The 26,859-nt window shown below is 40.2% G+C and overlaps 1 protein-coding gene across 1 annotated transcript; it reads right to left on the bottom strand.

The window, feature by feature from the left end:
* Window positions 1-1,997: 1,997 nt before the first annotated feature.
* On the bottom strand, window positions 1,998-26,757 carry COG2 (component of oligomeric golgi complex 2). The gene is made up of 18 exons (XM_080997696.1): window positions 26,564-26,757; window positions 24,858-25,019; window positions 23,691-23,756; window positions 21,944-22,024; window positions 20,680-20,783; window positions 19,407-19,515; window positions 17,607-17,786; window positions 17,018-17,142; window positions 13,621-13,747; window positions 12,972-13,111; window positions 11,108-11,169; window positions 9,866-10,017; window positions 9,362-9,559; window positions 7,772-7,844; window positions 6,017-6,159; window positions 5,064-5,203; window positions 3,608-3,788; window positions 1,998-2,507 (listed from the first exon to the last, which is right to left on the bottom strand). Exons 1-18 carry the CDS (start codon window positions 26,633-26,635, stop codon window positions 2,406-2,408), a joined length of 2,217 nt encoding a protein of 738 aa, XP_080853822.1. The 5' UTR covers window positions 26,636-26,757; the 3' UTR covers window positions 1,998-2,405.
* Window positions 26,758-26,859: the final 102 nt, after the last annotated feature.

Consider the following 26,859-nt stretch of genomic DNA (forward strand, 5'->3'; position numbering starts at 1 on the left):
TCATCTTGCTTTCAGGCTGAGGAAGCCGGCGTTTATCCACAGACAGCTTTCTGGTTATGTGGCCAGCATGACTAAACCGCTTCTGGCACAACAGAATATGGTGACAGAAACCAGAGTGCACGGAAACACCATTTACCTTTCCGCCGCAGCAGTACCTATTTATCTGTTTGCACTGGCATGCTTTCAAACTGCTAGGTTGGCAGAAGCTGGGACAGAGCAACGGGAGTTCACCCCGTTGTACGGATTCAAACTGCTGACCTTCCAATTGGCAAACCCAAGAGGCTTCTTAGTAACAGTGCATCAATACTGAAGGAAATGCAAATAAAAGCAGAAAACACACCCAACATTTAGCATGATTGGGGAAGTCGTAATTTGATCCCAAGGAGGTGGCTTCAATGTTATGCTATCAGCAAACCTTCAGTCAATCATCCCCAGTCTCACCAGAAGTACAGTGGTGCCCCGCAAGACAAATGCCTCGCAAGACGGAAAACTCGCTAGACGAAAGAGTTTTCCGTTTTGGAGGTGCTTCGCAAAACTAATCTCCTATGGGCTTGCTTCGCAAGACGAAAATGTCTTGCGAGTTCCTGCGGGTTTTTTTTCCCTTCCCCCCCCCCTTTTCTAAGCCGCTAAGCCGCTTATCCGCTAAGCCGCTAAAAGCCGCTAATAGTGCTAATCCGCTAATCCGTCAATGGGCTTGCTTCGCAAGACGAAAAAACCGCTAGACGAAGAGACTCACAGAACGGATTCTTTTCGTCTTGCGAGGCACCACTGTATTTAAATACTAGCTATACAGATTCCCCAAACAAAAGAAGTGGACAAAATTGCAAAGGCTTGATGTTACTCTAACTAACATACCATGAATAAGCAGGGTGCTTTCTTTCCAAATTCACATTTATTTGGTTCCTTCTTTATGATGGGCCCCAAAGGAAAAATCACAGGGCAAACAGGCATGCTGTGCCATTTGAAAACAACAACAACAATAAAAAAATCATTGTATTCCTCCAACAAGTAGACATGATAATCTACCATTTTGTGAAAATAGTTGGAAATAAAAATCTTTATAACTCTTTAAAGTATTTAAATAATTCTATATCCCACCGTATTCAAAAAGCTCAGAAGTTAACAATACATTTTTGCTTAGCCATGTAATAAATGTAGGTAAGTCAGACTACATCAAGCTTTGAAACCAGACAGGTTTTTAAACCAGGAACGCCTTGGATGGTGTGAAACAAATACGCCAAACCATGTACATTAGATTTCAAATGACCTCAGAGAAGTATATACTTCCTTAAGGAATGCATAAGGTCACTTGACTATCTTATGAGCTTTTTCTGAATGTGGATGTTAGCAGCAACAGGAACAGGTAGTGTGTTTTAAGGAGTTTGCATGTAACTTATGATGGTTTTAAAGAGGTGCAAATGAAAACCCCAAACCCAAAAGTAATCCTGAGTTTTTCATGAAACAGACAGACAGACCTTTAGGTGATTTAAGACCCTTCCAAGACTCAAGACAACCACCTCAACAAATGTTTCTTTTTCTTCTTAAAAAAAAAAAAAAGGAAGTGTGACCTCTTTGAAGACAAAGCTCAGGAGAATGCTTTCTTGCCTGTTTTAAAATTCAAGAATAGCAAAGCTTATTTTAATCTCTTCTACACAACCCAACGTTCTAACGTAAAAGGTATGCTTAAAGGTAAAGGTAAAGGGACCCCTGACCATGAGGTCTAGTCGTGGACGACTCTGGGGTTGTGGTGGTCATCTCGCTTTACTGGCCAAGGGAGCCGGCATACAGCTTCCGGGTCATGTGGCCAGCATGACTAAGCCGCTTCTGGCGAACCAGAGCACTGCACGGAAATGCTGTTTACCTTCCTGCTGGAGCGGTACCTATTTATCTATTTGCACTTCGTGCTTTCAAACTGCTAGGTTGGCAGGAAAAGGTATGCTTAGAGGTCAGTAAATTACTATTCTTACATTGTGTGAAGATTAATACTACAAAGCCACTTGAACTTACATATTTAATACATCTCCTCTCCAGTGATAAAATGTTACAAAGGAAGACAATGCTTTTCTTGTTTATTTTAATCATGTTAAATCAGTTTTCCTGCATGATAAGATTTACAATAATAATAAAAATAATAAAAATAATAATAACCTTTCATAGCTTTGTAGTAGATTGCTTAGAAATATATAAACTTTCTTCCATACAATGGAAAATGAGAGTAAATGCTCTTCTATAAGGTTCTCTCCTTTTTGGTGAAACAAGTTTTTATGTCTCTTGAGACACACTTAACTTGCTGCTGAAGCTGAATTAGGAAGCACTTCCTTGCTACATAGTACTTGATGAGAGAAAATAAAAAGAAACCCTCTTCTTTTCAGAAGCCAGGCCTGCTCTCTCTTCTCAGCTGAAAATCATGTTTGTTCTGCTGCTATCTGATCCTTGGCAGATTGAACAAGCTCTGAAAGAGCTGAGAAGCTTTTGATGTTGCTCAGCTGCAATCCCATCTTCTGTACCTAAAACAAAATATTACAGTTCATTTATTATTTTTGCAGGGAAAAGCAGAAATTTCTTACTTAATCATTGCATGATCAGAAGCTCTATAAGACACGCACATAGAAACTTGTCTTGTGTTGACAGCCACTTCTTTTATTTAGCATGCATTTGACAAAGTTATTTTTAGGCAGCTGGAATAAGTATCATTTGACTTGGCTAACATTCCAGTTACTTTTGCTGGTTGGGACGTTTTGATGTTTGCCAAGCATAAAATAGCATGTGTGTGGGCAACTGCTGTTGGTACCTGATGAAGTGCACAACTTGAATACTTGCTAACGGATCTCAGTTTTGCTGCCTGGGGTGCAGCGTAATACAAAATAGCTACTCCCACCAAAAGAGCAGTAAAGAGATGGGAACACAATGGTTCAAATATGGAAATCTATTCCATTTTGATTGTTCACAGAATGCCTTCAGCTGACTCCTGAAGGCCAACACTAAAGGTGAAAGATGTACCTCTAAGAGGAGACCATTTGAGGGGCAGGGGTCTGCAAAGGAGAAAGCCCTTCCACTTATTTCCCGCCCGAAATTTTAGTAGGGACAACAAGCAGAGTCCTACCCACGTGAGTGCCAATTATAAAGACTGAGTTTGCTAACAGTGGAGGAGGCCCTCTTGCAGTTATTTGGGTCATGCACCAAGACAACGAAACACCGTTGCACAGCCTAAAATAAATGCTTACTTCCCTTTCAAAGGAATGAAATATCTGCTTCCAGTTATTTCTGATCCATCTGTATTTACTCAGGCTTTCGTTGTATGGTGACTTTTATCCTCAGCAACAATACCTGAATAAGTGTTTCAATGAACTGTTGGTATTTTTCTCTTGGTATTGTGCTTTTATTGTTATTCTGCTGATGATTTTAAGATGAATTATACATCACCCTGAACCGCTCCCCTCTCATTTTATTTCACTTTTAATTTGTATACCACCTTCCTATGTTGCTATACACAAGGCGGTTTTCAGTGGTTTACAAGCTTTGGAAGGAGGCAGATTTATATACCCCAGATAAAGAAAATTGTTATCCCGCAAAAACACACATACATTTGTGTCTGCATCCAACTTACCTGAATTCCAAAGTGCTCCACATCCAAGGCCAGCTGCAGGCGGATTTTGTTATCATCACTCATGCCTCCATTTGGAGCGGTGCTATTTGCCATCACGGTTTTTCTTGCCTGCTTCAGCCTTTTCAAACTCTCTTCCATTTTCTTTACAGAATTCAGAATATCTGATATTGTCTCAAAGTACCTGAATAAAGAGATTCATTAATGCATTAGCCTGTGAGCCCCTTACGGACAGAGTGATTAGCATTCAGAAAAACAACTCTAATCTGCTTTGAGCCCACAGGGCACAGCCAGATAGAAACAAACAAAATGTGTGTTTGTCGCTCTCACTAAACTCAACAGGACTTAAAAGTTTGGCTGGAACATCTCATAGCTGTTAATACTTAGATTCTTCCTTTACCTTACCAGTAAGTTGTGTATACGATATCAGACCCCCAAAATCGACTATTATAAGTGCATATTTAGCATCCGGGACCAAAAATGCCATGTGGGACATGGGTAGCAGTTTCTGCAGGGCCAACTCCAAGTTTCTATAGGCTCTGGGCAATATAAAGGCAGTGGGCTCTGCAACACCCATTCACATGCTGTTGCCAGTCCTGCTGCTGCATTCCATCACTGCAGAGCTGGGCTGTGTAGAAGGAGAAGGGAAGCAGCAGCAACAGGGAAAGTGGAGACTGATACAGGCCAGAAGACCAGGGTAGCATCAGTGTGGCTGGCCTAAACTATGGAGGAAAAGGGTCAAGGAAGGAGGAGTTGGCTTGCTTGCCCACGTGCACTGCTGGAATTAGTGCAGGAATTGGTACAGGCCTCATGAATGGAGGAAGGGAAATGCATTCCATCACTGCAGAAGGCTTGGCTGATGCAGCAGGGGCTGCATGATGACAACAATAGGAGTTAGGCAATCAAGCATGTCCAGTGGGTTCATTGTCTGTAAATGCCTTTGCATACATAACAGTAAGATTCTAAAACAACAACAACAACAACTCCACACCAAAGTTTCCTGGGAACTACTGTTAACTGAAGACAACCTGGATTGTTTGAAGAGAAGAAGAAGAGTTTGGATTTGATATCCCACCTTTTACTCCCCTTAAGGAGTCTCAAAGCGGCTAACAATCTCCTTTCCCTTCCTCCCCCACAACAAACACTCTGTGAGATGAGTGAGGCTGAGAGACTTCAGAGAAGTGTGACTGGCCCAAGGTCACCCAGCAGCTGCAGGTGGAGGAGCGGGGAAGTGAACCTGGTTCACCAGATTACGAGTCCACTGCTCTTAACCACTACACCACTGCTGGCTTCTACTACGAAGGGAGGAGCAAAGGGGTTATGCGCGCAACCAAAGTGCTCACTCACATCTTATTTAATCTAGCCCAAGATGTGATTGTCTTAACCCACAGTGGCTTGAGAAAAGTTGAGTTTTTAATGCTGAAATACCCTTGTGAAGTTGCAGTAAATTTTCACTTACTTTTGTGTGCTTTTGCCAAGGGCTCCTTCAAGCCACTGCTCAATTACAGCTGGTTTTAGTGTATCTTTGTAGTCATTCTTCAGTTGGTGGAAAGGTTTAAGAGCAGTGTCAACATAGGGCAATGCTTTGGTTGGCACCTCCTGGTTAATGTTACACAAATTGACAAGAAAACGAGTAAAAAGCTCGTTATTTTAGAGTTCAAAACAAGCAAAGCTCAACATGCTCATACATAAGTAGTACATGAGAATTCAATACTAGGTAGTTAATCAAATGGTTTTTTAATACATATACATATCACCTAAACCTCAATTAGGTTCCTTTTTGAGCCTACACATTTGACTTTTTCAGAAAAAAAATGTATTTTCATTGGATTCCCACCATACCAGACATAAACATGCACAGAAAGGGTTGGGGTAAGAAACTGCTTGCCTGATAGTGTTGAAGTGTGTTAAGTAGTAGTTTGTCTGAATTAAATGAATTTGACAAAAAGCAATGGACCTGTTATCAAAGGTCCTGGGGGGAAATGGGAAACTAGAGATCTCAAAGTTTGTGTAAAGAGCAGGTCTGTTCCCATCACATATAAAGTGGGGGAAGGTTTTGGTTTGAGGAAGTCTGCTGATGCCAGTCTGCAGTAATGCTATACACTAGGATTCAAGCATACAGTATTCCTGCTACCTTGGCTTAGGTGGGCATGGCAGGCTCAATTGAGATCCATAAAGTGTAAATTAAACTAGGAGAAGTTGAAAACGGCATGTAACACAGATCATCATTAATCAGCATAACACTGTGCTCTTCCATCTCATATAGCTAATTGATGATATCTCAGGTAAGAAATTATATGCCAAAGCTACTGTGCTTCATGGGGTTGGGGGCTATCAGCTGCAGGTAAGTGGTCAAAACATTCTATGCTGCTGACACAAGCCTTTATTGTTTAAATATGAAGGATGTGTTACCTTATTGGTTCTTCTATATAGCCTTGGAATCTCAACAGCACTTTTCAGGCAACCGAAGCAAGAATCACTTAACTCCTGAATAAGCTTACTGTTCAAGGTTGGCCAGCAACCCAGTAGAGAGTCCTTTGAGTCTTCCAGGGCTCCTGTTAAGAAAAAAAAAACTGTGGTAAAATCTGAGCTCCCCTGAGATGAACACACACTTTTGGAGTATTTCTTAAAACGTGTATACTGCCCTTCATTAGAAATTCCAGGGCTATTGCAACAGTCTTTTTCAACTCCCTTATCCGCCCCCCCCCCCAATGTAATCAAATAAAGAAGACAGATACTATTTATTATGCTGCGTTACACTGACAATTCACAGCACGGTCTTCCATGAGGTTTGGATGGGCGTGAAATGACTGGTTGTCTGCCACACCCAAAGCCCTGCTAGCTTGCTCCAGCCAGAACAAGAGGCATGGAGGGGTTGTCCCTCTTCCTTCCTGTGTGGATCTTCTTTTTCTTTATCATCCTCCACCACCACCATTGGTTCTAGAAGGGGGATTAATTAGGCCAATCCTGTGGCCTCTCAGATGAACAAAGCGCCTGGAATCTAACAAATCCAAGGCTGTCTCCTCCTCCCCTGCCCCACAACTGGAGCAGCCTTTCAAGGGGTCTAACATTAAGTAACAAAAAACTAGCAGTAACTCAATGTTCACAGGGCTATCCACAGACATATCAAGGGCCTCCACAGTGGACGCCCCACTCTGCCAGGCTCTTTTCCGCTGGTAGATAAGACACCACTGGTTCTTCCTATCTCCCTCTACTCAGCGAATCTGTGCTTGAGGATCTTTCTGCCCGGATGCATTAATATTCCAATATATCTCGTTCATACACATACAAAAGGCTTGAGGGCAGTTGCTAAAACACTGCCTGATTAAAGTTAGGCCATCAAGCAAGTCCTGTGGGTTCATGACTATTCTATGTTCCTTCTTCATATGCAAACATCTTCTCCTTTCCCTTTCATTTGTAAAGCTAATCAATAATAATAATAATAATAATAATAATAATAATAATAATAATAATTTTATTTGTACCCCACCCACCTGGGCAACTCCCAAAAGAACACTAAAAACAGAATAAAACTTCAAGCATTAAAAACTTCCCTAAACAGGTCTGCCTTCAGATGTCTTTTAAAAGTCGGATGGTTGTTTATTTCCTTGACGTCTGGTGGGAGGGTGTTCCACAGGGCGGACGCCACTACCAAGAAGGCCCTCTGCCTGGTTCCCTGTAACCTCACTTCTTGCAGTGAGGGAACCACCAGAAGTAAAATATGTATTATACTTGCACTGGCATTTTTGCTACCACCGTTAGATCTAAATCACAGTTGCAATCACAGTAAAAAGTAAATTTGCAAACTGCGGTAGTGAAAAATATCAGTGCAGCTGTAATGTCACTTGATAGCTCACTCCAAAAATGAAGGCAAAGAAGATTTCTGAACAAGCAAGAAGAAGGAGAGAGAGGACCAAGCAAGCCACAGGCAATTTCCTAACCATAGCCTGCCAAATAAGGGTAGGGTGTCGCATGTATAAAATACTGTGCAATTTAGAAATTTCCTCAAATTATGGTGAATCTTCTTGAATCAAAAATAGTCTCTCTCATTAAACAATTTATCTCCATTAGGCATTTGCCGATATACTTCCCAGCAGAGTATGTTCATTATATCATATCATGAATATGTAACAAAAAATATAAGCAGATACCTGAACTCACATTTACCTGAGATGCAGGCTAGGTTCTTGAAACCAGTGGTTTCAAGTTTTGGTTTGATAATTTCCAACAATTCAGGAAACTGAAAGAAAAGTAATATTCAAACAATTACAGCTACGTTTGAATATGTTTTCTCGATATATTCAAATTCCCCATGCACAGAAGTGTTTCTTGTGTGCAACTACAGAATATAAATTTTACTCCAACATCACAAAACATAACATTTTGAAAATCAGCTATGCAAATGTCAGACACAACAGCAAGTGATTCTGAATTCAATGCGGCACACTATGAAAGCCTCAAGGCAAAACATCTAGAATTCATGAAACAGTTTTATTCAAAATAGCAGATTTGCTCCTTGAAGCATTTAATTAATCTTGAACAGAAAAAGTGATCAAAAAGTCACACTCAAACAGACTTCACAGCATCCCAGTGAGCTACAAGGCTTGTGTTGCAAAATGAGAGCTTGACAGTTAAATCTTGCAGAGGGCTGAGAGGCTAATCAATGAAAATTTACACTGCAAAAACAAGCACATGGCTCACATCCCAAAGATACACAAAACCACAGAGCTGCTTTCTATAGAGAGTTGTGAAAAACTGAAGCAGCAGCAGCCATGAATGTTACAAATTGATGGCAAGTTAGGCTGCAGGAGATGAAATAATTCTCTTTATGACATAATGTACTGCATTATATCTTCCCTGCAGAGAGACATACTTTAAAGTAAACAGATAAACCTTGATATATCTAAACTCCATGGAACCAAAGGCACAAAGATTAAGGAATATTTTCTGCATCTGCAACCATTATTCATACAACAGTCACAGAGATAGTATCAGCACCCTTTATGTGAGCATCCATTCTAATGCTTAAGGTTCTGGAAATTATAGCTATTACTGAACTGAAGCCTGCCATTTAAATATTTCAAAAGTTCGGTGTCAGGGTGGGGTTAATGGCAGGACAACAAAAGTGGACTTTGTGAACCCTTACGGTGCCTAAGAGACAGAAATTATATGTGTGTGTGTAAGCAACAACCATTAGCTCAAATTGAAGATACAGTAACCATAAGTACACTCAACTTAATTAAACACATTAGTTAATATAAGCCCTCCAGATGTCCAAATAAGTATCAACACAAGATTGACACTTTTAAAAATATGTTCAAATGCAGCTAGGGCATTGGACCTCAAATGCCTTGTGACTTGAACGTTTTGGCTCCTGAACGTTGCAAACTCAGAAGTGAGTGTTCCAGTCTGCGAACGTTTTTTGGAAGCCGAATGTCTGACGCAGCTTCCGATTGAGTGCAGGAAGCTCCTGCAAGCCAATCAGAAGCCGCACCTTGGTTTTCGAACGTTTCCAGAAGTCGAATGGATTCCGTTCGAGAACCAAGGTATGACTGTAGATGGCGGATGTTTATCCTTCTAGGCTTGAAGTATATTTTCCTTTTCCTGATTTTTCTTTTTTCCTTCTTTGTTAAATTTGCTAAAAAATTTTGACAAGAATAAGCATTAAGAAAAAAGTTCAGTATCAGAGTCAGCCAGGCTCAGAGAACCTTAGGCCTGATTTGATACTTGACATGCAAACCAATGAAGTATACTAACCCATTCCTGAAGCTTATCCAGATCTGAAGCAACAAGCACCAGCTGAGTGGTGGATATGGAAGCTAAAGGCTGAGACTCTGAACAAGAGTCGTTTCCTTGGTCTTCAACAGAGCTTGGGTTCAGTGGGCACTCCTTGCTACTGCTTGCCAATGATTTTTTATCCTTTGTACTTTCGTTAGAGATGGGCCTGAGTAAAAGCTGTGATACGAAAAATGAAAATGGCAAAGAGGTTATTGCAGACATACTATACACCAAACAATACACATCTCAGCACAACGTCCATTCATAAGTAAGTTCCACTGATTTCAATGGGAATTGCTCCCTAGCAAGTGTACAGAAGACTGTAGCCTCAGGTTATCAACATATTGCCCTAATTTGATAAAGCTACAGTGAAACAGCATTTTGGCTTGTCATACAGGGTTTAGACAACCTTCTAAGAATAACAACTATAAGAGTTGAAAGGAGAATCATAGAACTTTGAGAGAAGCCTGTAGTTTTCCTCACCTCACTAATAAAAAACGAATAGCGCGCTACAATCTGCAGTGAAAGCTTCCAAAGGCGATGTGTGAGCAATGGCAGAAATATCTGATCTGACCAACACTTCTGCAGACTTGCACATGCAACATGTGTTGCCAAGAGGCTGTACGAACTTTGAGCTGAAAAGAAAACACAGGAATAGTTAAATTATCAGTCACAATCCAGAACTGTAGCCCTTTGCGGTTTTCAAAATTATCCCAATTAGACCAGCTATATTATGAATGTTTATGAATACATTTTTGCTTTTATTCTCTTATTTCCAATCCTGTACCCATACCTGCCCCATAACTTCTGTACAGCACCAATGTTTGGGGGATCACTGACACATCTTGTGTAAAGACAGATAAACCAAAGTGACAATAAATAATCCCGAGTCAAATATTTCGCCAACTTAAGGCCCACCCCAACCTCTCACTTAATTCTGAGGAAAAGCAACTAACAGCCACCCAAGATTAATAATAATAATAATAATAATAATAATAATAATAATAATATCTTTATTATTTGTATTCTATCCATCTGACTGGGTCACATCTGACTGGGAGTCACTCTGGGTGGCTCCCAACAGACTATTAAAAACATGATAGCTGGAGGTCAGAGGTAGACACATCTTATGGATTCTGGGTAGCAAAGCCATAGCTGCGGAGGAAGGGGAAAGGAAGGCTGCTACTGTTTCCTTAATAATCTATTAGCTTTTTAAAGGAGGGTTACCTCTCATTACAGAACTATGGATGGAGATACAAAAGCAAAATAATGCTATGCTGTGATGGTGCACATTTTATTTCAGTGCTACACAGAGGTTGTAGAACTACCTGTTTGTCAACTGTCCCTCCAGTCATACACCATTAAATGACACAACATTTAGGGCTGTAAGCGAAAGAACTTTTGTCTTCTCTCCAGTGCAATTCATTCTTCATTCCTAGCCACTATGTCTAGCCATCACTGCTACCCAACTTTTAGGCAGTGCAGCAGACAAGATTTCTGCCATAGTTGATGTCATCGGCTAAAAGCAGAAATCGTTCTTGAGAATTATTTCCTTGAGTTCACCTAGACACTATACTATTTTTCTTAAAGCACAGCTGAAGTTCCCATCAGTATAAACATGACAGATATAATTGTGAAGTGCTTTATGGTAGTGAAAAATGATTATTTGCCATTCATTCTCAAATCCTCATTGCACATGCTAATTACAGTGAAGATGTAATTTACCTGGAGCTTCTTCTAAGTCATCAGAAAAGGCTGTTTCTAAGGCCCCCGCTATTTCTCTAAACCTAAAAAATAAAAATAAAATCCTAATTAAAATTAATATTTGGCAGCTTACTGCTGCACGCTGTAGTCCAATTCCCCCAAATGTATTTCAAACCTGAATACCATAAGAATCTGTATAACACAGCAGCTATAACTGCTCCCATGTAATAGAAGAATGACAGCAGGAGAATGAGAGGCAGTATCAGAATGAGTGTTAGGTATGGAGTAGAAACAGAAGAGCGTTCGAAGAAGAGTCTGAGAGACAGAGCAGTTAGTTAATGTTGTCATCTCTAAAGAGACTGCCCCATCCTCTGCAAGGCCAATATACATTCATTCAATTCAACCCCTGGTTGTGCACTGTAGTTTCCTATGTTAGTTCTTGCTGTTATGATGAGTAAGAAAGCTGGTAAATTTCAGGAATAAAGGCCATCCCCAAATGGATAGGGCTGGTAGAGAAATGCTGGACCTTGCGAGGCCCCGAGAGGTTTCCCCAGCCTCTAGTTATCACCACTATTTTAGCATCTCTTTAAAACAAAAACTTGTGAGTTTTGCAAGCTGGGACCAAATTTAAAGTTGCACTAGCCTTTCTCAACCTGTGGGTCCCCAGACGTTGTTGAACTACAACTCCCATCACCCCTAGCTAGCAAGACCAGAGCTCAGGGATGATGGGAGTTGTAGTCCAACAACATCTGGGGACCCACAGGTTGAGAACCGCTGCGGCTAGAGGGAAGTGCAGATTGGTTAAGAAGCTTAAAGGGAAAAGTTTTACATTGAAAGAGGGAGGGGGAAGGGGAGCAGGGATGTGCCTTAGTTCTTAGAGTTGCTTCTGATGACCTCTGGCTGGCTAGGCCTTATGACTGTGGCACCGATGGCTGCCTTTTATTTGCTAATGGACACTGCCACAAGGTTCTGCAAACAGTTCTAGGGGATGGAAATCAATAGTTCTTTCTGATACCCTGAACATTTTTGTTTTTTAAAAAAGAAAAGTACTATCACAACCAAGTTTTCAGAAATATAAACAGAAGCAGCTTGTAAGCTTATCTGTGTTTCAAAAGAACATGTGGCAATTGCTATCAGTCTATCTGGAGGAACGCCACAGAGTGCCAAGGGTCCAAGGAACACCACAGCCAAGTCAAATGTTTCAGTCCAATTAAGCAGGAAGGTTTGGTTACCTTACTCTGGGTTTGCTGCTAACATTTCATTATTTATTCAATAAACAAGTCTAATTCTTTTAGGTACAGCTTTGTTTCACTTCACTTCACTTCACTTTTAAATCAAGCTGTTACAATAAAAAAAAAACCTTAGTTTATTAACCACATGAGTTTTAGTCAATCAACTGAATTTGCATATGAGTAAAAATAGTAATTCTGAAATATGAAGCATAATTTGTAGATGATGGATTCCTGTTGTAGGTTACATTATCTTCTATTTGAAAACGTATGACATCACAAAAAGGTAAAATCAGACGGAATGTAATTGTTAAATTTCCAAACACCTAATAGGAGAAACTGTTCCTGTTCAATCCACATTCTACCTCATAGTAGGAAAGCTGACAGAATAGACAGCTGCAAACCACAGATAATGTGTAAGATTTGAAAAACTGTTCTATTTCAGTACTTGTTGCACAAAAAATGGAGATATATTTGGATGCTGTTCTGACAAACAGCATGTTATGAGACCAAAGGACATTTATTCCACTTTTCAACATTTTTGCCTTTGTAGGTTTCAGCAGGCAGCAAGGGACTGTGTCTTTCAAAACATGAAAAATATTTTTATCTAAATGAAGTAATTTCATGTCCCCTAAAAATAAAACTCAAATACCAACCTTATTTGGAAATAAACAGGCAAATTCCATTTATCATTAAAGCTGTGGTAGGAAGGATGTGACCGTAGTCTTTTAACGCTGGCTTGTGAGCCACACTGCCGTTCAAATTTTCTCACAAAATCCATGCTTATAGTGTATTTCTGAAGAAGGAATATTTAAGGTATATCTTTAACATACAAATATTGAAATAACATAGTGCTATTTATCAAGCTCTCTGAAATCCAGAATACCAGATATATAATTAGCAACAGAACTGGAAAACTAACTAATTTTTATTCGGTATATTTTGTTTTGTTTTGTTGCAGCTCCTTGAGGGTATCTTTTGATGAGCATGATGAGCAGAGATAACACAACTTCCAATTAATCAGAATTGAGATTTTTAGTCAACTGATCAGGTTAAAAGGCCTAGTACTAAGGCACATCAAATGATGCTTGCTTGTATCAAATGATACTTCATGTTGACATTCTTTACATCAATATTATTGTTAATCTCTGTATAGAAAATTCAATACATGACACTGCTCTTAGTTGTTGAATTTGAGAATTCTGTATTTCAAAAATCATTTTCTAGTTTTCATATTAAACTAAAGGCCCACATTCCTTGGTTCATTGTGTTAAAGAGAAGGTTAATATGCATATTTTAAATTACCTCATGAAATGCATCTGGGTTCCCAGGATTAAACAGTGATGGCAGCTTAACTTCTAAACCACGAACTATTTCTGGCCACACAGAATTTACCAAAAAATCATATCCAGGAACAACATTCCCCTTTTCGCTGCAAAATTAAATAAACATTTTTCTTAGAAATACTTAAAATATAAGCATTATCAATAATTATACAAAAATGTACATTAGTAGGTTTGTAGCAAATCATTTGAATATTTCTACTAGCTTAATGTCAACATATTCTTGGTTTCTTATCATTTTAACATCTTGTCTTTTTGATACTACAATCAAATCCAAATTAATTAACAGATACTTCTATGAAACATATAAATCTGATTATACAAATCTGTGGGGATATACTCAGTCTGGGAAAACTTTATAGATATAAAAAGTTCTGCTCAGCACAGAGTTGGTATTCTGGGCAGAGGGCATTTAGGAAGAAAATTTATAGCACAGCAGCAGCTAGTTCATACTTAATGCAAATACAGTAGAACGTGTTAGTCAGTGACTTGTTCCCAATAACTCAAGCAGTCAGCAGGAGAGCTAGCCAATAGTGCCCATGAACCTGCACAACCGGTAGGTGAATATCGCTACCCAGAATTGAGTTTAAGGGTGCTTCCAAATGGGCATATCCTATCCAGTTGTTGCTCTTCTGCTACAAGCTACACATGAAACTGCAGCCAACTTTCCACATCACTCAGAACATGTTGCACTGCATGCTTGTAACATCTCTCCATTATTATTAATTATTATTATTATTACTTATACCCCACCCATCTGGCTGGGTTTCCCCAGCCACTCTGGGCGGCTTCCAACAGGAGATTAGAAATTTATTAAAACATCAGTCATTAAAAAACTTCCCTAAACAGATCTCCAGATCTCCACTCTTCAGATTTCCACTCTTCCCTAAACAGATATCCAGATCGGCACTCTTGAGGACTTAATTCATTTCTGAATCTATAGCACAAAGATGTTGTTCAAATGGGTGTGTGGTTGATTCAGGGTAGGATCTTGCGATAAAGAGGGCAGGCAAAGATAAGGAGAATCATTCTTTTCTCCCAAGTCTCTTGAACAAAGCTAAACATGAGGTGCTGGGCATTAAAGGTTAGGGAAATGGGTTCTGCAAATATCAAAACCACACCTCTTTCAAAAGGTGGGTGAGTCTTTCTAAAGCTGTCAATAGTTGTGAGGCTTGTGCTACGTGTTCGTAGTTTTTGAAGTTGTATTTTCTGAGGCATAAGAATACATGGAAGCATCATGGAAGAAACATACTAGGAAGTCCATGATGTAACAACTTTGTGTGGAGTAGCAATTTCAGTGTAAATACCTCATTTGAAAGAAACCTAAGCTCAGGACAAGGAACTGGGTATGCAGAAAGCCCTATTGTGCACTTGATAATTACACTATTGGACACTCCAGCAAATGCATGTATCAGTGAGGAAAACACTAAAAGGCAACAAACATGGCTTACTTCCTCAACAGCTACTGATAGATAGTTAAGTACATCCTGAGCCTGTGCATAGACGTGATATGGGCTGGACACATTCGGTGTTCATCCATATAGTGGGCCATGTATGTGTCTGATTTTAACATCAAAAGGTCATGTGTTTCAAAGGAACTGAACCCTCCCTGTGGTCTGTTGACCGTAGCATTTTTATTAGAATCATAGAGTTGGAAGAGACCACAAGGGCCATCGAGTCCAACCCCCTGCCAAGCTCATTCTGGAGCTTAACTATGTGAAAAGAGGTAAGGAGGTAACGTTGAAAATGAAGCAGGACTCAGTTTCCCTCAAGAACACATAATAATATAGACATGAATGGGAAACACACTTGAACATTATTGTGGCTGCCCCAGGGAGAAAGAATAAACTTTGTTTTCTTCTTCCCTGAGTTCCAATTTCTAAATGTAACCAGCATCACATACAAATTAGGATTTATACCCCATTTGATAGTTCGGAAACTTGGGAGGCAGAGTGAGGGAATTAAATGTTTTATAGTTCTCATCCATCACAAACAAAATATTAATGATTTTCTCTTATGAAAGAAGATTAAACCTATTCAGGGATTAAGAGAATTGAAATGTTAGCAAAATGTTAAGTCATAGGAAGAGCACCACAATGTCTGGATAATTAGGAAAGTATTTCTGCAGTCTCGAGAGCTAAATCCTAAGCACCAATAATTGCAGGCTACTGTGTTAACTGGAACAAAATAAATGGATTCAATTTAGGTGGCCTGAATTTAATTGCAATATGAATTAGGCACTTATTTAAGGAGATAGCAATCCGAAATAATAGGCAAAGTGCTCAGTCATGTAGTTCCACTAGTCAGATTTACAATCTCTTTTTCTTTTTTAATTTTATATAGACAAATTAGCAAACTACATTTTCCAACAATTTGCTGTTACATGCTGTAACACAATGACCCATTATATGAGATAGCACCAGCCTAGTACACACACATTCCAGAACTTAGACCAACAGTAGAGTTACTACAGTAGATACACAACACCCTATGTCTTGATGGAGTATTGCCCTGAATCTACTGACTGTAACCCTAATTCTGCACCACAGTCAAGCTCATAGACTTTACACTCTAGCCCACAGCTTCCTGTTGCTTGCGATTCTTCTTGCTGAATGGTGGACATCAATTCTGTAAAGGCTTGAGTTATATCAGTTTTCTAGTTCCCCAAACCACTACAAACATCAAATCCAAACAAAATACATGCAGGTGATTTGAAATTAGCTGTTGAAATCATGTCTAGCACATATTTGGAAACACCTGAATATACCAGATGTGCTAGCCTGGATTAAGAAATTAAAGGTCCTGGCAATGAAAAGAAAAATATTTCATTAATGAAGTGACAATAAAATCAGACACTTTCAGAATGAGTTGAGGTTATTCTATTGAACACCCCGCCCCCCCCGGAGACCACAGACAGGAATGTGGTTCTGGTAACGGTTTACTGAGTATGAAAAGAATATTTAGGCTTTTAATCTTTTTTCTTTGTGGAAAACAGTTGCATTTTCAATAATATTCTCAGCAGGTTACAGCATCTCTATTCTCTACTGTAAGATATTGATTTTCTGCAGATGAGGATCAAGAATTCTGCTTGCATCATTTAAAATCAGACTAAATCACACTCAAGAGTAGCCCCACTGAAACTGATGCACCTTAGTTACAACTAACTCAAGTCCACTGACTTCAGAAGGTCTACTTGTTTTGCGACCGGGATCCGTTCCGGAGCCCCCGGCTGCTAGCCAGCCGAAGCGGACACTAGATGAGGTGGACGTTTGCAGAGGCATTATTGTATTGTCCATAGTTATAAGTGAAACCGAAACAACAATTGCTCATGCCATTTAACAAAAAAAGGTTTGTGTTACCTTGAAATACCTCCCCCTGTTACTTCACGCAAGAGCCGGCAATGGAGAGGAACAAACTCCAGCAATTTGTTGTACATGGTCTGGAGGCCATTAGGACGAGATTGAACAAACTGCTCCACAATCACCTGTTAAAAACATTTAGTATCAAATTAAAGATGCCAGACAAGAATTCCAGTGCAAAAAAGATTAAAATATCTTCCATCTACAGCCCAAAGTCAATAATTACTGCATTATCATAGCAATGCTCAAAATGCTGTTTAATAGGAGATATAAAACAGTTAAATTAGCTTTCAGTTCCTACAGGCAACAGCCTCCCGATGTTGTAACACACTGGCACCATATTTTTTTTAGCACCTGAACATATTCAAGGTCTAGTGGCAAATATTATTTATTAAATTTGTAGATCTTAGGGCAGTTCACAACATAAAAATGCAAGATAAAAATACAAATGTTCAAATAACCTGCTTTCTGCTCTAACTTTCTTTCTGCTGAGTTCTTTTTCATAAGTCAGGAAGAGCCCCAGAAGTACTAGACATATATACAAAACACAATGTATTCTCCTGAGTCAGTTGCCTCCAGCTTCACTTACCTCATCTACATATGGTTTCACAAGCACTTCACCAACTAATGCTTCAGCATCCCGTGTTTTGTCTATTGTTGCATAGGTTCTCAAGCAATGACGGATTATGTCAATGTTGGAAGTTTGAAGACCTTCTAAAAGCAGCCCTTCCAGGGACTGCTGCAGCATTGCTGTTATCCCAACTATTCGCTATGATTTTCAAAAAAAGAATGAAAAGAATTGTTATTGCTGTGCCAGAAAAATTAGAAATATCCACTAGTTTTATTTAGTCATTTAAGAACTGCATTATAGCCTCAAAAACCACCAATCACCAATATACTGTATATTTCCAAGACGATGCTTTTTGCTAAAAAAAAATCAGGCAAAAATTGGGAGTCATCTTATACACAGATAGTGAACGCAGAAGGGGGACGTGCGATTAATGGCAGCAGCAAGCAGGAGATTGGCAGCGGTGATTGGGCGGGTGATTGGTGGCTGCGGCAAGGCCTGCTGCCGATTGGCTGTGGGAATTGGGCAGGCGATTGGCGGCTGTGGCGAGACGGGCAGGCGATTGGTGGCTGCAGCAAGTAGGCGGGTGGGCTGTTGGTGGTGGGGAGCGGGCAGACAATTGGCGGCTGTGGCGAGGTGTGCGATCGGCAGTGGCAGGCAGGCAGGTGAGCGATTGGTGGCAGTGACCTCCCCTACCCCCCAAAAAAGCTAAACAACTTAATTTCTTAATTTTGGGTAAAAAAAAATAGGGGTTGTCTTATACATGGGGGAGCCTTATACACAAAAAAATACAGTAGGTTAAAATTCTAATCTGAAGTTTACCAGAAACCCAACCCTTAATGATTTTTATAGATTATTATTGAATGGCTGTTTAAAATTAAATTGTTTTAAACAACATGCTTGAATATTTGGGAATAATAACATTGGTTGAGGTATAATTTGAGTTAATATTACATTTATTACGTGCGTTTGCTACTAACAGTAGGAAAACTACTACTCCTACAAAGTTGTAATTATTGAAGAGTGCTGGTCATTGTACTCACAACAAAACTGACATACTGTATTTGTTAGAGTTCTGGATGGTAAACACTGCTGAGCATGTGGGTTAAAAGTGTAAAAATATAAAACAATTTGTTGAAAGGATGACATGTTCTTTACATACTGGAGCAGTAAATATCAGAACAATGTACTGCTATACATACAGTTTTAATTGATAGGCATGATTTGCTTATTTTTATAAATATATTTTTTAAAGCTTTAGAAGAAGAAGAAGAAGAAGAAAAAGAAGAAGAAGAAGAGGAGTTTGGATTTGATATCCCGCTTTATCACTACCCTAGGGAGTCTCAAAGCGGCTAACATTCTCCTTTCCCTTCCTCCCCCACAACAAACACTCTGTGAGGTGAGTGGGGCTGAGAGACTTCAGAGAAGTATGACTAGCCCAAGGTCATCCAGCAGCTGCATGTGGAGGAGCGGAGACACAAACCCGGTTCACCAGATTACGAGTCTATCGCTCTTAACCACTACACCACACTGGCTCTCTTTAGCTGAGATAATCGGTGATTCAGCTGCCAGAAGGCAAACAGAAACGCAAGCATTTCAGTCTCCAACAAACAAGATTTTAGGGATTTTAAGGAGAAGAGAACACATTGGCTGACTAACTGTTTGGGAACAGATACAATTTTTGCATTCTTCTTGTTCATCACAACTACAGTCCAAGATAAATGTATGAACTTTCATAATGATGGCACCACTGAAAGTCCACAATATTATTATGATTTAATTGTGACAACATTTTTTTGTAAAACAAGGCAACATACTTACTGGTTTCAACTTGTCTAGGAGTGGCATTCCTTTGCTCTGTACTGCATGAAACTGTAACTGGTTGAATTCTGTGGCAATTCTTTCTAAAATCTGTCCGGTCAGAAGTGGACTTGCAAAGGAATTGGCACACATCAGGATACGATTTTGATAAAATAATGGCAGTAGATAATCATAATCCCTCTCCCCCCCTTCACACAAACACACAGTCTCTTCCTATATATGTATGCGTGTATATATACGCAAGTTCATGTGATTTCCTCCCAGCTCCCAACAATCCCTTTGCATTTAGTGTGACCAAAAAGATCCCGCAACAGGGTTATGCAGTTAGGAACAGGCTTGACTCTTAATGGCGGAAGCTTTCAGAGGCCTCAGGGCAAGGGACAGGTAATTCTGTGTCCCTTATGCCTGGGCAAAACCTACCCAGTACCTCCAACACAATAGAGGCCACATGGGATAATGCAACATGTCTACTCAAACCAGCTTCAAAGCAACTGAAAAATGCCAGAACATAGGAAGCTGTGCCAGGCCCTGCCTCCTCTGTCAATTCCAAGGAGTGTCAGAATCCCAGGTGGATCTCCTATCTTCAGAGACCAGCTAGTGAACCCTTGCAAAGCCTAGAGATATGCTAGGAGATTTGTGAAAACAGGCAAGACAAATGGGCATTTGCATTTTAAAAAGATGTACTGAATGCAAAGACCAAGAAGATTTCAGAGGCTATGAAAATGTCCCAGTGTTATGTCTTCATATGTGATATTTTTCTTATGGTGGTATCACAACACGTAAGTACAGTGCATGCTCTGTTCATCATACACGAAGAATGCATACATGACTGTTTCACTAAGCAAGGGATCAATCATAGGTTTCTATCACATATACAGTTCATGAAACAGGCACTGTGTTTTGCACCTTCCATACATAGAAACAAGATTTAAGCAGGGAAAACATGACCATAGCTCCCTTTCGTTGCTGGCACAAGATAAACAACAACAACCATAGAGCCATAGGGAAAATCTACAACTAATTTACTCCAGAACAGCCCTATGAAAGTCAACAGACTGCTCCACAAAAGGGTACACAGGTGGCAGGACAGGTGCTCTGCTAACTGTAAAATAGCATTTGCTATTTTGGCATGTTATCGTGACAGAAGCAATTGGTGTATCACGAACTAACTTCTTTAAATAGTTGCTTCCTCCCACTTTGGAGTTTCAAGATGCTGGTATATAGATTTCAAAGACAGACAGAACTAAGCAAAAGCAACTTGCTCATCCCATACCTGCTTCCTTCTAGTGATGACATTTCTTTAGAATTTTGGGAGTGCAGAATTTTCTCAATTTTCTCAACTGCTTTAATAACTTGAATAAGTCTCAGGACACACATCTGGTTGGTGGGGGGGAGAGAAAGAAAAGAAAAACTTCTCATATTGAATCTGAGATATTTTCTTCCCAACAAATTTGCAGGTATTTTGGGGAAATGATTTGACTCAACAGGTAAGGAGCTGGAAGTAATAAACCTATTACAATGTGATCTCTGAAGTCCACCACTATGCCAAAGGGACCCCCAGCTCTCCACTGCTGAGGTTAATAACTGTATGGAGCTCCCATGTAAACCTGGTTCTTCTTGGCATAAGGAGGGGAGGTGTGTTGTGTCAGAACTGCAACACGTATTAAAGACAGTGCCTTCTGTTACCACATTCAAAGAAATGCATAAGAAAAAACAAGGAACCCAAAAACTCCCTATGATGGCATTTGTCCATGTTTACCGTCATTTAAATGCATACTGTTCAGTGCAAGTGGGAAACAGTTTAAACAGTGGAATCCTACACATGGCTGTTCAGAATTAAGTTCCACTGAGTTCAATGGGACTCACTCCCAGGTAGGTGTGTATAGGACTGCAGTTGGCAGAGCAATTCAAAAGAGGAAGGGAGAAAGAATCAAAGGCAGAGAAACTACGAAATCCAAAGCTCTGTCAGGCTCATGTAGAGAGGGTAAACTTGTTTTTCCTCCCTTGCCATTAGCTCTGAGGTCCTGTCCATTAGTTTCCCTCCCATAGGTTTCTGTGCTTCCTGCTCTTGGTCTTGTGCAGTTTTCTCCTTAGCTTGATAACGTACTAGAGGCATGAGAGCACTTTAGATTCAAGGCCTCCTTCAATTCATCCTGCACACCTCTTTTTTCTCACTTGCATTTGAGCACTGACAGGACAGGGAGGTTGTCCACAAAGGTTCTTACAGCCACAACAAGGTAGCCTCCAATGAAGGATCTCCCTTTCTACAGCCAAAGGGAAAAGTGTATTCTATCCTATAATTCCTAGAACACTCTTCAAAAGGACATAGGTCATGCCTTGAGAAAGTGTGTTAGAAAAAGTAAGGCTCTGATCTTCTAGTAAGGCAAATCTGCGTCTACTAGTTCCTTTTCATTTTGCCATGTCAGAAGATTGCATGAAGTGCTCTCAAACTAATAATTAAATTTCCATATTGTGGTATATATGTTCATTTTGCCCTTTTGCCATAAAAATGCAATAAATGGATTTGCCTGTTGTACCTTTTTCGCCCTGATATCTTCTTGTTTAGACACACGTTCATCAATTGCTCGAATTCCTTCACTGACACATGACTTAAGACTCTGGAAAGAAAAAACATATACACACACACTCCTTATTTCCTCCAATTAAAACAAGCAGTTCTGTGCACATATGAGTTAACATCTCTCACACAGATTAATCACGTCTTTTGTGCCTTTCTAAAATGCATAAGTTATGAACGAGGCCAAAATATTTATTCAAAGCCAAATCTCAGGTGCTGGACACCTCCTATTATGTGCTCAGCTGGAGCTCCTTTCCCTGGAGAAATATCACTCATTCCAGGCTGTGCTATAGTGATTGCAAACCCGTCTATCTTTTGCAACAAGACTTTTCTTTGCTGAGCTACATTTGAAAAGTAAGATGGACATGATTGCAGGGCTTGTTGGCCATAGGCAATTTCCAATTGAGCATGATCAGGGACACATTGCAATCCAACTGGCACCATCCCACTGTTGATATAACTTCTGTTTGTTTCTGAGAATTCCTAAGGTCCCTTTCCAATATTATCTTAGCAGCATGGGAGCCAACACTGTATTTTTCCAGTGCTACTTCAGTAAAATAGGATGTCTGAGGTAACAGGCAACGCAATGCTGTTCATCTTGGAAGCTTAGTCAATAGTGACGTAGTCTCCCATGTACCTGGGGCTTTCATCATTCCCATGTCAGAATAAGAAGGAAACATCCTTCCCTGATCTAAGGTAAAGTGCACCTTACAAGTTCTGGATGGCAGCTCCCCTACTGCTTTCTGTGTGGGAGGATCATTTCTGAAGAACATAACCCTTTACAAATTTCATTTTCAGAGCCTTATTAGATTTCAGTAGAGCCACTTATAATCATGAGTTTCCAGGCAGTGACAAGAAAAAAGGAGTGTAGCTCCTGGTTCATTAGGTAGATTAGTAATGAAACGGTTATGGAGAGTGAGGAGTGGTGGTAAAAGAGCTCAGGGAAATTAAATATGAGGAAATTCAGCCCAAACAGAAGCAACACTTTAGGTCTTGCTTTCAATTTAATCTAACTGCCATCCTGTAGAAAAAGAAATGTCTCAATATCTAGAAATTATTCTAATTATCTTTTCAATCAATTGGTTCAGAGACATTCCATCCCGCTTCTATTATTTCAGTTCATGAGGTCACCTTGCATGTGTTGCTGGTTATTAATATTATTTCCTATTTTAATACCATCTGCATATTTAATCAACACAGCCCTACTTTCCTTTCCAACACATAATACATTAACTTTTAGGAAAAAAAGAGGTGAATGAAATAAATAATTTATTTTTTAGAAACAAGTATTTGCTTGTTTGGCTAAATATACTTTATGCATAGTAAAGGTAAAGGGACCCCTGACCGTTAAGTCCAGTCGCGTACGACTTTGGGGTTGTGGCGCTCATCTCGCTTTACTGGCCAAGGGAGCACAGACAGCTTCCGGGTCATGTGGCCAGACTGACTAAGCTGCTTCTGCTGAACCAGAGAAGTACATGGAAATGCCATTTACTTTATGCATAGGTTAACATAAATGTGTGCCTGTGGTGTTCTTGTCTCTGTTCTTACCACACAGTTAGGGCTCCTAAAATGGTTTCTAAATGTTCTGACAAAATGTATTTTGCTGCTTCATGAAATCCCCTATGTCAGCCCCATACAGAATTAATTTGGTTTCTCAATATTTTCAAAATCAGACAAATGATATGAGAACTTATTTCAGAACATACCATAACTTCCTCTCGCAGTTGTCCTAAAGGCACTGAAAGCTGATTAAGGGCTTTGTCCATGCCAACCTAAATAAATTGTCCAAACATATTACATATTACGATTAATGAGCAGTTGAAACTGTGCATGTGTATATTTTGTAACAAATTACATTTCTATTGAAAACAAATGTAAAAAATGTTTACAACCAGTACTTCAGAAGACATCCCAACTAGCAAGTAATCCTGACTATTATATTTTCCTAATGGCTGGCTGTCATTGGTACAACAACAGAAATGGCACTTGTACATTGCTAACTTGTAATCTCTGGCAAGCTGGCTCCAATCCTGAACAGAATTATCTGTGAATGACTGCTGAAATCAAAACAACATAAACTGGACAAAAATGGAAGACTGTGTGTCCACATACTCTATATGTGCAGAGCGTTCAATCGGTACCTTATCTTTAGCGCCGTTATCAGCACCCCATGCCAACTAAGAAGACAGAACAAGGATCTGGACCAAAGGGACCCATTTCAAATCTGCACTCAGCCAGGAAACTCATTTAGTGGTATGGAACAAGTCATCCTAATGCACATTAAAAGACTTTTTAAGAATTGCATATTCTATCTATTTTCAAAAGTATCAAATGCTATAAAAAACAAAATCTTATCTATCCATTCATACTCCTTGAAGGAAAAGTGGGATGCAAATATGATGTGAGAAAGAGCTTTTAATATATATTTTTTACCTCTGGACTATTTAACCTCTCTTTTCTAGCATGCATCAATTCACAGCACTTGCACACACTTTTTCATATTACAGCTAAGAGATTTTAATCCAAGGGTGTTTTTTATTTACCAGTTGTCTTCCTTCTGTATATTGAAGTATCCTATGACATCCTGCACACCCACCTCAAACAGCCTATCGACATACCAAACCCTTGCCTAGAAGCTTCCAATACCTCCTTAAAATGTAAGGCCCTTCAAATGTTGCTGGACTACAACTCCCATCATCACTGACCATTGGCATGGTGATTGGGGCTGACAGGAGATGCAATCCAGCAACGTATGTAGAGCCACAGGACCCTGCTTTTGGAAGTATGTTGAATATTAGCATCTTCAAATATATATTATTAGTATACATAAACACTAAGATTAGTACATATAAAACATCCAATTTGAAACTTACTAGATTGGTGGAAAGATTAACAAAGTCTGCATAATCCTTGTTTATGAGCTCTATCATGGCAGTTTTAAGAAGTTTGTAGTAGAGCTCAAGATCATCCCGAAGCTCTTCCAACTGAACACGTTTCCTGCACTCCGACACAAAGTGATCGACATCAAAATCCGGCTATATATGAAATAGGTAAATAATAATAATCATGATTTAAGAAATGGCTCATAACAGAAAATGCAATTCCTTGTAAAAGCAGTTTGTATTTATCTAACTTCCAAGCATGCTTGAAGTGAAGGGATAAAAATGAGGACCATTAACTAGGAAAAGTTTTTGTTCTAAATGAAACACTAAAATATAAGATGTATAAACACAGTCTTATTGGTTTGTTAAAGTGCTTTCTGTCTGTAAAGCCTAACTAATTGGTACTATTCAAAATAATATTAATAATGATGATAATAATAATAATAGTAATTTATTACTTCTACCACCCATCTGACTGGGTTGCCCCAGCCACTCTGGGCATCTTATAATAGAGTATAAAAGAACACATGATACATCAGACATTTAAAGCTTCCTGATACAACGCTGCCTTCAGATGTCTATGGAAGGTCATGTTAATTGTTTATCTCTTTGACATCTGATGGGAGGGCGATCCACAGGGTGGGCACCACTACCGAAAAGGCCTTCTGCCTGCTTAATAATAATAATGGGTCTGACAGCATAAGACCATAAGAAGAGCCCTCATGAATTAGACCAAAGGCCCATCTAGTCCAACATCCTGTTCACACTGTGCCCAACAAGATCCCTATGGGAAACCTAAAAGTAGGACATGAGTGCAACAACAAAGAATGTTTTAAAGTTGCATAATTGCTTACATCCAGGAATCCCCTTTTATTTTATTTTTTTAGATATTCTGAACAGCAGTTTTTCAAGGAGACAGCTATGTGTCTAGAATTAGAATCACTGAATTGTAGAGTTGGGAGGGACCTTGGATCATTCAACCCAAATTCCTGCAATGCAGGAATAGGCATCCATTGAACCCATAATCTTATCAGCACCATGCTCTAACCAATGGAGCAGCACATTCTGAAAGAGCCAGTCTCCATGTATGATGGGCAGTATGACAGGTGAAATAGGAAGAGCTGTCTGGCAGGCCGCAACACAGGGATGCCTCACAGGATCAGAGGACCCAAATCCAACACGGGCGTGAGTTCTCCATAGGAAACGTCCTGGCTGAGGCATCTAGATTTTAAACAGGTTCAGACTGAAAAATGTGTGCGTGCAACATACCCGAAACATAAAAAACCTACACAAGATACATGCCATGCACAGGCAGCATGGACTTCCTTGTGGGAATTGAATAATGTGCGAACGGGGCCAGCAATAGGAAGTCCAAATAGTCATCTATTAAAAAGAGGTGCATATACCCCTATCTCCCCCACATGGAGAAAAACAACCTATAAATCATCTCTGACAACCCTACTAGGAGAAAAATTAGCTACTTTGAAGGGCTTTCCGAGTTGGGGGGGGGCAGGACTAGAGCTTCCCTGGGGTGGCGAGGCCTGCGAGTCACTCCAGCCCAGCCAGGGTCTCCTACAGACACGCATCTCCCCCTAGCATCTCCCCCCACCTCCCAAGTTGCCCCTCCTCTCCCTTCAGCCCCGGCTTCGGCCCAGCCAGGCGCCCTCCTGCCCAGGGGCCTCCGCCTCTTCACTCACCTTCATAAACTCGTCCTTGTCGAAGCACAGGTTTTCGGGTCCCCGGGGTAGGTTCATATTCCACGTCTCCATGGCTGGCTGGGCTCCGCTCCCTCTCGGCGACCCGGGGCCGCCACGTCTCTTTCCCGGATCTCCGCTCGGCTTCGGCTTCGCAGTCGACACAAAATGTACGCGCGCGCGCCACACTTCCGCCAGCACCGCGGCGCCGAGACCGGGCACCGCCGGCCGCCTCCTGCGCTCGGGAGGGCGGCCTCCAGCGGCCTCCGGCCTCACTGCAGGCGCGCACGAGGCCTCCG

This window comes from Podarcis pityusensis (assembly GCF_964106645.2).
Source record: "Podarcis pityusensis genome assembly, chromosome: 3".
Lineage (NCBI taxonomy): Eukaryota > Metazoa > Chordata > Lepidosauria > Squamata > Lacertidae > Podarcis > Podarcis pityusensis.

Coding starts and splice junctions, on each gene's coding strand:
- COG2 (XM_080997696.1), bottom strand. CDS start 26,635: ATGGAGACGTGGAATATGAACCTACCCCGGGGACCCGAAAACCTGTGC. Junction 25,020..26,563: donor ACAAGGACGAGTTTATGAAG/GTGAGTGAAGAG, acceptor TTTCATATATAG/CCGGATTTTGATGTCGATCA. Junction 10,018..11,107: donor TGACTTAGAAGAAGCTCCAG/GTAAATTACATC, acceptor TTTTCTTTTCAG/CTCAAAGTTCGTACAGCCTC.